The sequence below is a fragment of the Acanthisitta chloris genome, unplaced genomic scaffold (assembly GCF_000695815.1).
Source record: "Acanthisitta chloris isolate BGI_N310 unplaced genomic scaffold, ASM69581v1 scaffold14584, whole genome shotgun sequence".
Lineage (NCBI taxonomy): Eukaryota > Metazoa > Chordata > Aves > Passeriformes > Acanthisittidae > Acanthisitta > Acanthisitta chloris.
In genome coordinates, this window is record NW_008668858.1 from 1 (window position 1) to 11,382 (window position 11,382).

The 11,382-nt window shown below is 37.6% G+C and overlaps 1 protein-coding gene across 1 annotated transcript; it reads left to right on the forward strand.

Annotated features, from left to right (window-relative positions):
• Window positions 1–1,244: 1,244 nt before the first annotated feature.
• On the forward strand, window positions 1,245–6,135 carry LOC103800728 (VIP peptides). The gene is made up of 5 exons (XM_009073112.1): window positions 1,245–1,394; window positions 1,776–1,880; window positions 3,428–3,547; window positions 4,200–4,308; window positions 5,856–6,135. Exons 1-5 carry the CDS (start codon window positions 1,267–1,269, stop codon window positions 5,862–5,864), a joined length of 471 nt encoding a protein of 156 aa, XP_009071360.1. The 5' UTR covers window positions 1,245–1,266; the 3' UTR covers window positions 5,865–6,135.
• The last annotated feature ends 5,247 nt before the right edge of the window (window positions 6,136–11,382 follow it).

The following is an 11,382-nucleotide window of genomic DNA, read 5'->3' on the forward strand; positions in this document are numbered from 1 at the left end:
CCGCGGAGAGGCTGCGGCCGGGCCGAATCCACCCTGCAAAACCCCCGGGACACTCGCGCGCCTCCCGGGACGACCGCAGCAGTGCTGCCCGACTGTGGGAGGCGTGTGCCCCGGGACCTGAGCGTGTCCCCCGAACAGACAATGTACTGCTGCATACTTGGGCTGGGTGAACTTGCTATTTAAATTTTATTGTCCAGCTAAATTAAATCAGGTGGCAGAACGGTAGAGTTTATATCTAAGTAAGAGAAACATAATGTGTAAAAACCCCACTGAAAAACAGCAGGGCAAAACAGAAGAGTGACCGACTTGTGAAAGGTGTGACTTTATTTTACACAACGACTTTGCTTGTTTTCTTCTTTTAAGCAGGCAGAAGTCTTACATGACTCAGATATATCAGTAGTGCTAATAGTCACTGTAAAATTACAAGGGCAATAGCCTATTCTAGTTTTATTATGTGATTTTTGCACATCACATGCAGGAGTTTCCTGCAGTGGTGGGAGCCCCTTGTCTGCCACAAAACATAAGAGCAGTCAGAAGGGAATGGCTGATGCCAAACTACTGCTTTGCAGTCAGACTGCCCTCGATAAAATACCACACATCATAAAAACAGCAGTTTACAAAAATACAAAGTAACTGTAAATCAGTTTATACAATGCAACTGCTATGATACATTTTAAGGATTTAAATGTGAACATTTTTTAGCTTCTAACACAAGAGAATAAACCACATAGAGATCCATGACTGCACTTCGTATTTAGTTTGAAGTTCTTGAGGGTGTATTTGCTTTCTTTGGAGAAGGTCTAAGAACTCTTTGATACTGCATTTCAATGCACATCTTAAACCTTAACTGGAAGGTAAGTCCATCACGGGGAACTGTTTTCACTTTGCACGGGTAGAGGCTATTGATTTCATCCACTATTTATATAAAATACAGTCGTTACGAGAAGCTTAGTGGTTGTCACTTGTGCTGTAGTTGCTATACATTATGCACTGTTCACTGAAATAAATTGCATGCAATGACAACATACACCTAGAAAATATGCATTTGAGAGAAGGATCTGTTATGTCAATTACTCTACCATTGAGCATGGATTCTACCTGAAAATGGTTTTTGTTTTATCCAGACTTCTTTAAAATGCCTTACAGATTAAACTAGGTAGATGTGCATTTTGGCACAAAACAGAATGTAAGCTGCTGTGAAGTGTTGCATGTCCTCAACTACCTGTACTTTACATAGTTTCTCTCTCCAACAGATTGGGAAACAGAATGCCATTTGATGGAGCCAGTGAACCTGATCATGTCCGTGGGTCATTAAAGTCAGAATCAGACATTTTGCAGAACACGCTACCTGAAAATGAGAAATTCTATTTTGATCTGTCCAGAATTATTGATAGGTGAGTTTCTTTATTATCATAAATACAAATAATGATGGACTACTTGATCTATGCCAAAAGATCAGTCACATTTTCAGCCTGAGAAACAAGAAAGAAAGAATCAATTACAGAAGGAAAACACACAGCCGCTGGTTGAATACTGGTAGCAGTAGGGATGTCGGCAGAAGCATTGATTGCATTGCCATTCTGGCATGACGAATGCATTCACTTTCCAGGAAAGGCTAAAAAGTATATTGTGAAAATCGGGAGGTCATTTTATGGAATTAGTTTTATTTAATATGTACAACAGATAGCTTAAGGAAAGCAGCATGCTTACAAGATGAATGTTATAAAAATATGAACCCAGGTTGTATTGTAGAGTTTATTTATTGTCCATTTCAGAAATGCAAGGCATGCTGATGGAATTTTCACCAGTGTCTACAGCCATCTTTTGGCTAAACTTGCTGTGAAGAGATATCTGCATTCGCTTATTAGAAAACGAGTTAGGTGAGGTGACACATTAGGTAGATTTTTTTTTCCTAGCTGGCTTCATTGGCAAATTTTAACCGTTCTGTACCTAAGTTCTCCCTTTTGTGATTTAGAGATAATGAAAGAGATGCTGATATAATTATGGGGAGCTGAAAATCCTATGTAACAATTTAGTGATATTTGTTACTAAATGAGTACGTTACTATTTATTCCCGATACAGCTGTGAGGGGTAGAGCAACAGACACTACACAAAGCACGGATAATATATACTGGCAATATTGTAATGATTATCATGCCGATTTGCTAATTCTTTTTCCCTGGTAGTGTTTTTACTAGCTTGGTGGATGAATGGCAAAAGTAAATACAAAATGATTGATTACTCAGTACTTGCATAACAACAGTGTGAAATTAAAAACCAATTGGTTTATAGTGAAAATGAGAGGAAATTTTTTTTCCTAGTGTTGAACATATTGCCAGATGTTTCTGAGATCTGTGTTATAGCAGGATTCAAAAAAAGAATGAAGCAAATTCATAGACAAGGGATCTGTATGCAACTTCCAGACCAGGACATTCATAAACTAATGGTTGCAGGGTGCTGGGAAGGATCACTGTGTATTTTCCTTGTTTTCATATCCCTAAGCAGCAGCTCCTTGGCACTTTTGGGAACAGAGTAATAGAATACTTTGGTCTGATCTGCTGTGACAGTTCCACTGACTGCCTACTTCATATGCTCAAAAGCTGAGTTCAAATTAAGGCCTCCATTTATGTCAATTCTACCTTTGTTCCAGAACATATCGTTCCAGTTTCTCATATGCTAGAAACTAACAGATCATTTAGAACACACTGAGGCTTCCCAAGATTGTACATGAGAAATAGGCCTCCAGGTTTGGATTTCACAAGGTGTGTTCTGTTTCCTGAAACCTCCTTAGAGAACAAGCTTTTGTTGCTCTGTATGTGATGTTACATTCTTACTTTCTGCAGAAGGAGGCTCTGTCCTTGCTGAGTTTTATATGAACAGTGCCAAGGTCCTTTAAGAACTTGCTGTAACTTAAACCAGGCTGCACCTCAACATCGTACTAAAATATACTTATGCAAGTGATAGAAATCAGAATAAAATCTGTTTATTAAAAAGAATGACCAGGGTTATGAGAACAGACAGGAGGGAGTCATGAAATCCATGCTCAACCACTTGATCTTGCAGAATTCCTGGTACAGGGACTCTAGAGATCATTGAGTATGGATCCTAATTGCATGAGCTACAGCAAAGTTGAGTAGGAGAAAGAAATAAGTGAAAGGCATGCCCAAAAAGACTGAATACCAGTCTTTGGCATTTAATCCTTTTTGCTGAAATACATAAGAAGCAATAGAAGCAGTGGCTTCTTTTGAATAGAAGTAAGACTCAAAGTCATACTTGGAAATGAAAGCTGAAATAAAAATTTGATTTTATTTAGCTGATTTTATTTAGCTAATCAACATTGTAAAGCTTGTTTCACTAATTTAATAATATCTTCTTTGAAACAGATATTGTCTATTAATTTTTTCTTTGTAATTGTTGCATTGCCAGCTCCCAGGACAGTCCTGTCAAACGCCACTCTGATGCTGTCTTCACTGACAACTACAGCCGCTTTCGGAAGCAGATGGCTGTGAAGAAGTACTTAAACTCAGTTTTAACTGGAAAAAGAAGGTACTACAAGAAAGCAAATATATATTGTTTCCATACTTTTATGGTATTAAGGCAGAAGAGACTTATATCTATGTATGCATACAGAGCGAACAAATGCAATGAACATTATTACTTTATAGCATAGTTTATAACATGGTTTTCAAATACAGAAAGCATTTACTTCCTGACTGAAACTGCAATCAGATTAAAGAATAAGGAGGAGAAGGCATCTGGCAATTTAAAAAAGCTTCTGACAGATTCTTAAAATGTTTTTATTTATAAGATAGCTTCTCAAGGAAAAAATCCACAGAGCTATGGAACATGAGCAACAATTTTATAAAGAAAATGCACTATTTATTCAAAATTTGCCTCTAAGTAAATACATGAAATGAAAATTTAGATGTTCCTGAAAAACCATTATGTCCTAATCTATGTAGGTGAGAAGTGCCAGCATAAGTTTTTGTAGACCTTGTATTCTGTTTGTATATTCATTCATTTAGACAACTGCTTTTAAGTAACACGTCTCTTCATTCATTAAGCATTCTGTTTCACAGGATTTAGAACACTTTGGTATAAGTGTAACAAAATGTGCAGAAGCTACGGTTAAAAGGCAGCTTTACCTTGTTTGCTTTTTCTTCTGAGAGCAATAAAACTTGTTTCTGATCCATAACAGCCAGGAAGAGCTAAACCCTGCTAAACTTCGAGATGAAGCAGAACTTCTTGAACCTTCCTTTTCAGAAAACTATGATTCTGTAGATGAACTGCTGAGCCACGCCCCACTGGTATGCCCAGATTTTCTTTCTCTTGCTACCTTTTACTTGACTTTACCCATAAAATGAGATTAATTGTACGTGGAGTGTGGCCTATCAGAAAACTGGAATTATCTAGGAAAGAGAGCCATGAAACACTGTATATTTCTATAGAGATTGTGTCTGAATATAATAATAATTTTAATAACAAGATTTAAGTAATCCCATGATTGCTGTTATTGAAAATTCCTAATTAAATGGCACTGTTAATAATGCACCTAACTCACTTGGGTGTTTCAGCCAGTGTGCACTGCAGCATAAAACCAGAACTGACTCATTTTTAATTACAAAGATTATTATTTCTTCAGAGAACAAACTTCAGGATATTTCTTTTAATCAAAAATAAAATGCAGCACATTTTGTTTAACATCTATTTCATTAGAAGGGAGTTGCCCCTATAACTAAGAGAATCAGCAACATGAACCTTATGCATTAAGAAAGCACTTGACTCCTACCTAAGGTTTGCTGCAGAGGGATCATCTGACATGCAAATATTGCAGTTACTGTTTTCCATTTAGCTATTAGTATTTTTTCTAAATGTATCCACAATTACCTTTCCTTGGTTAACTGGTACGTAAACCCTTCTATATCACTATTTGCTGGGACATAACATTGAAAGGGTAACATAAAAGTGAATTGGGCTTGGTATTCTCAAATGTGTATTAGGAAATGGATGATAGGATGGGTTTTTGCATTCAGCTGTATCTCAGCTATAAGTAAGAGAAAGGTTAAAAGGTTACTCTTGAAGGCAAATTTTTTTGAGGGGGAGCAGGAGGGGGGTATGGAGGTGTGCAGATGATACAAGACATTTCTCCAAACGTTGTTTCCCTTCAAGACTGAAAGAAAATGAGAAAATATTATTTTCCTTTCCTCTAAAGTTCCCAAAGACTATAAAGGACATAAACTGGTTATGCCTCAAGGAATGAAATAATTCATAGGTGATGGGATTCTGGAAATAAATGCTGTTTCTAGACAAGATTCTTACAAAAAAAATCTGTTCCTGAATTTTACACCTAAAACTTCTGGCATTGATTAAGTGAGAGAGAGTATTGGTGCACTAGGTCACGGGTGTCTTCCTGGAAAGATTTTCAGTCCTTTCCTTTTATAGGAACTGTACTGATGAGGTGGATCTGCCTGTAGGTGAATTAGTATTGACTGTTACTTGTCATGTTACTGCAGTGCCCAGTTGCTAATGTAGTGTGGAGCAAGCAACCTGAATTCATCTATCCCTTTCAAGGATACGGTTTTCTTCAAAGTGAGCAGTACTGCAGTGTCTGCAGTATCTGCAGTAACGTTTTTGCCTAGTCTCTCAACCTTTCTTCCTCATCCTACAGCCTTGTCTGCTGACTGTCATGCCCACCAAACTCCTGTGAACAGCCACATCTCAGTTTGTCAGTCCCAAGCGCAGCAGTTGTTTTATATCAACTGTTACTTATTGTCTGCTGTCTGCCCTTATACACCTCATGATGCAACTGCCTACAAAAATGACTTTTAAAACATATTTTTCCTTTGCTTTTCAGGGCCTTTGAAGGACACCTGGTAAAGTCTATGACAAGAACAAGCTATTTTTGAGTTCCACATAGTATTTCAAAGAGATGACTTTAGTCATCAAACCAGAACAAATATGTTGTGAAGTGAAAGTTGTGATATATTTGTTTCTTATGTAATAAAAGTTGATATTTACATTGTAAATATTACTCTAGAGTTCTCTACTGAAAGCTGTACATATGGATGCCAGTTTAACTCATGCAAAGTCTGTGAGCCCATATGCTGTAAATCCTTTACTTCAATAAATTCATTTGAAAATGAGTGTGCAGCTGAAAAGAGCCCATCCTGACTAATTAATTGGCTTATTTTAGGTGTGATACACCTTCAGACAAACATGTTTGATAGTAGAGATACATTTCCAGTTAGCTTCATAAACAACATGCAAAAATGTGAGGAAAAATGTGCAAAGTGTGTATAACTGATTTACAAAGAACTCTGAAGGGTATTCCCAAGAAAAAGAGAATGCTTTTCTAGAAGCTTACCAACAACTAGAGAAAATGAAAAAGCATTAAAAAGTGACCTCCAGCAGCAGGTTTATGCTCTGTGGTATTCGAAAGACAAACAAATAAGCCTCCAGTCCCCATTTCTGTAGCTTTCCATAATTGTAGATGAGTATGGAACTGGAAATTTCCTGTTGTTTAATTCATAACACTGTTGCTAGATTTAACCAACTGGATCATTTTCTAAAGAATGATCTGCTGTTGTAAGGGCTGATAGTTCCATTGCAATAAGGAAAGTGTGCAGCACTGCTTGCACAACATGCATATTCTTGCATGATAGCAGCCATAACACTCCCATTACTCCCTTCTCACCTCCTAGAAAAAGATGAAATTTGATGCAGAAAAACTTATCAGACCTACTTACAAGTTCAATTCGGAATTTCAAATATATTTATAAATCATACATATGCACACACAGACAGTGATAAAACTGATTTGCAAGTTTCACTTACAAGTTTAGTGTTCTGATTTAGAATGAAACTTCTAACATGATAAAATTTGAGATTTATGGAGACTAGATCTCATAAATATGTAGCCTTCTGATTTGCATTTTTTTTAATATTGACAACTGCATGTCAAAAACAGCTGAGAGGAGTTAATTGTGGAAGATGTACCATGTTCACCTCAACAACATGGACAAGTGGTCATGGTAAGGTTAAAGGATAAAGTTGAGGAGAAAATTGCAACATTTCACTGAATGAGACAAATTTTCTGCCTGTCAGTGAGCCTTGACACATGTCACCAATCTTACAGCCCATCTGCAAGATGTCATATGAGTGGAATCAAAGCATTGCATTAAATAGGAGAATGAAATGGGCAGCCACAAAGGGAGCATCAGGAGGACTGCTGGGAGGGAAATACATAACTAGGAAATTTAAAAGAGCATCACTGTCAGACAGAATGCAACCACTGGATAAGAAGGAATCAAACTGTGAAGTGATAAAACTGTGAAAAATTATTGGGGTATATGTTAAAGAAACATCTCACCATGTTAAAGAAACATCTCACGCGCTCAAGAACAACCCTCAGGATTGTGTATAAAACTGTGAGAATTACAAAAGCTGACAAAACAACTTTAAATTACAGCCAGTAAAAGCGCATTAAAAATGAATTAAACTCTAAATGAGTTTGAGGGACTATGAGTGTTCCACCTGAAAGTCTGACAAAATTTCTGTTTAGAAATATGAAAATGAGTAGCTTTCCAAAGCATAGGTGTAACTTATTGTATGGGCATATTGAATTCTCCTCAGAGACAGACCTTTTGGGAAGAGATGTATGTGTACAGGAATAATTTATTTGCTTGCAAGGTGTTCAGGGAAGAGAGATGAATATGGCTGTCCACTGCTTCTTGTGATACTGCCTATACTTTCCACTACCTTTTTTATTTTTCCTTATTTTCTCTCTCTCTGCTTCACTTACCACAAGGTTTCCCACTCTTTAATAATCTCACCGTTGCCTTGCAAAGCTAGTGTATGAATGTATACCTATGCTTTTGAGAGGAAAAATTACAGCAGACCTTAAATTTTTAGTGCAGCAATGCAGAAACTGCCAGTCCTCAATGACAGAGATGAGTATTGCAGAGAACCTGGCACAACCAGATTTGCAGGAGCAACCTGTCCTGCTCACAAACAGCCCCTGATTTCCCACTGGAGATTTACCATTTGCTGTGTGACTGGCACAGAAGGCTGACCTTTCCTTGGATACATCAAACAGAACTTCTATCCTCTCGGGGCTTGTGCTGGCTTGGGCAGCTACAGTATTTTCTGCTTTTCTCCTTTCTGCACTGGAACAGTCACAGACAAATTACTTGCTAGGTTGCCAAGCTGCTTTAGAACTGGAGGTAGGAAACTAGACACTCATCTTTTACATCAATCTTATAAAAAGTCCAGAGAATATTTTGATGCATCTTCTGCTTTTGAAGCAAACAAACAGGAAAAGTTTTATTTCAGTTTGGTACACAGATACATACAGCCCACTTACTAGGGAGGGTAAAAACTTTCATTGTGAGGATAAGTATTTTCAATAACTTAGTCGATTAACATTTGTAAATAAAAATATAACTGCGTATTCAAAGATTAAACTGTACATGACATCAATCATAGTGATACAGTGAAAAAGAAAAATATCTAAATATCAACATTATCATGGTGAGAACAATATTTTCAGTGGAGCAGGTTTTGGGAAAGAATGGGGATTGTTTCAATAATGAGATGATAAAAGGACAAAAATCATCTTGTTCTTGCCCACCGAGTGAATTATTTAGTGCTAGATAGAGTTTTGCATTAGCTAACATGTTTAAAAGAGTGTACATGAAGAGGGTCAATAAGATCCATTTTCTGGATCTTTTTCTGGAACTGGTGTGGACATTTAGAAGCCCTACTTCACATTTCATAACAGCTAACAGCCAGAGTTGTTTCTAAACATGGGACATAAATGCTTTCAATATGTAGATCCAATTACTTACTAGTTGTCTAGTAAGAATTGGCCCCTATCCAACACATATCCTAATTTTCTGAATGGAGGGAAAGCAGAAGAGAAGCTGGAAACAGTCACTGTCTCCTGTTGTTACATAAGATGTATCAGTGAAGACCCTTCTACTTTGGAAATGTATGCAAAGCAGCAATTTTTATCAGTAGCTTCTGAAATAGCCAAGCTATTGACAGGTTAGAGCAAAGACAGAATGATCTCTAGTTTTGCCTGTAAAATTACCTGACAGTGTTGCCAATTGGCCAAATGGTAGGAGGTGCTATGTCTTCACACATCAGCTTTATGATAGAGAAGAATTCATTTATATGGAGCCTGGGTGGCTCCTAGCTGTTTGCTTATTTTATATACTACTGAAAAGCTTTTTACTGAAAGTGATCACAAGTATCTTTGACAGATTCCTTATCACAATTTGTTGTTATTCTAAGACAGCTCTTGATCTTTGTCTTTCAGCCAATCCCTCTTCCCATAATCACAGCCAGAACATCTGCACATTGTTTTAAGCAAGCAATTTTGCCTCATATTAAGGAGTATAGAAAGCAAACAGCTGCATTCTGGGAAGACTCTTCATGAAAAGGCAAAGGAAAGGCAGAAAGACTGAGTCTTGGTTAAAAAGTAAAAAAAAATTTTGAAAAAATCTAGATTTGGTGCTGATAGTTTCAGTCCCATCTGGTGATTCCTTCCAGAGCAATGCATTGTGTTTGGTATTCCAAAGCTGGTGCCAGAGCTCTGGTCTTGAGAAGTGAAGCATGTAGTAAGAAAGAAGAAACTGGTAAATCTTGAGGTAGAGCAGGTAAAGACTGTGTCTTTGGAAAAGTAACTGGCGTTAAACCTCATTTATATATGGCCTTTTGTTCTCTGTGGATTTAAAACTCTTGCTTTGAGAAGAAATAAGGAGTCATCTCTTGCTGTCAGAGGACCTCACATCATGCAAGTTCATTCATTAACCTAGCAAGCTCCCTCAGGGACACAGCTGTGTTGTTTGTTTCCTAATCCTGCTGCTGCACAGATCTAGTGGCTATACCTGTTGGGAACCTCCTTTTAACTGGCAGCCTAAATGTTTGACAGACACCTTGCCAGCCATTTGTTTCCATACTAATCTCCTCATTTTAAGAGTACAATTACTCTTCTCAGGAACCTGTATTTGTAGGTGTATTTATATACTAAATTTCCCTCCCAGGCCTGCTTTGTTAGGCTAAAGAAATAGTCTGTCTTGTCTCACCTCATAAATGACTCTCCATTTCCAAGACTGTGGTGGATCCCCATGCCCAATGGGCTCACGTTCCAGAGCAAGTTTAATACTCCTAAATTACAGTTTATCAGATGTAGTTTCACCTTCGAAATTAGTAAATGCATCTGAAAGTCTCTTCTTTATTAAGAATTGCAGACATTACATTTCTGTAATGTAGTAGTGATTTGAAGGGCCTCCATCTTCAAGGTCTTGAAAGAGCTGATTTTTCAGTCAGGCTAATTTTATTTTTTATTTCTTCTCAATCATTTCTGAGTTTTCAAAAGCTGAGGAAACAGAACCACCAAGCACTTGGTATACGATACTTTTTTGTGGTAGGTGGAGGGGGAGCCACTCAATCCGGTCTAAAATGCATGTAAAGCAAAAGTGGATTCTGAAACAGGCAAATACCCAGGTTATTAGGTAGTTTCACCTAGATCCCTGCAACCTTTTTACGTGGCTGTATTTTTTATATGGCCTGTATTTTTAAATCCAACTTCCTTAGTCCTGCAGCCAAGGAAGATGACAAATGCAGCCCTCATTTTGCCCTTGCATCATCTGCGATACTGGACAGAAGGGTGATACCAGCACAGCCCAGTTTCTCTGCTGATTTTTGCCAGGGGAAATGGAGGTCAGTTCACAGCGAAGCCCTAGCATGCCATCGAGGAGATTAGGATAAAGAGAGCTATATGTTCTCTGACTTGCTCCGTGAGTAATAAATGGTCTAGGTTACACACTGGCCTGTCACCACCATTAATTCTTCAAAAGAAAGAAGGAAGAGAACCATGCAAATACTCATTTGTGTATTTATGTCGTGTATATTAAAATATTATGCTGAACTGTAGTGCCAGTGACGATGAGGGACAGAGGGTCTCCTTTCATCCATAGCTAAAGGATTACAACAGGGATTACCTTCTGAATCATTAGTCTACTGCTGTGCAGGAATAAAGAAATCCAGCTGAGTGGACTACTTGGGTCCTGGCTCTTTGATTTATGATTCATTCTCTGTTCAGTACAGGTGAGAATACAAGTGCTTAATGTACCCTTTCAAACCCTTTCATAGAGAAGGGGTTGGATTCTATAAAGACCAAATTTAATTGGGTATTGCACATTCTGTAACTTTCAGCCTCAATTTAAATGTATTTTCCCAAAGAATAGCTAATTCAAAATTTCATTTCCCTGGCCTTAGCCCCATTTAATAGCTTTTCCACATTTACAATGTTCTGAAGGGTTCTGGAATCATATATGAGATAATTAGGTTGCTTTTTGGTGTTGAAACAAACAGAA

Bases quoted from the DNA above. Each gene is read 5' to 3' on its own strand.
- LOC103800728 (XM_009073112.1), top strand. From the start codon at position 1,267: ATGCCATTTGATGGAGCCAGTGAACCTGATCATGTCCGTGGGTCATTA. The intron at 1,881-3,427 runs GTGAGGTGACAC...TTGCATTGCCAG, and splicing joins CTTATTAGAAAACGAGTTAG to CTCCCAGGACAGTCCTGTCA. The intron at 3,548-4,199 runs GTACTACAAGAA...GATCCATAACAG, and splicing joins GTTTTAACTGGAAAAAGAAG to CCAGGAAGAGCTAAACCCTG.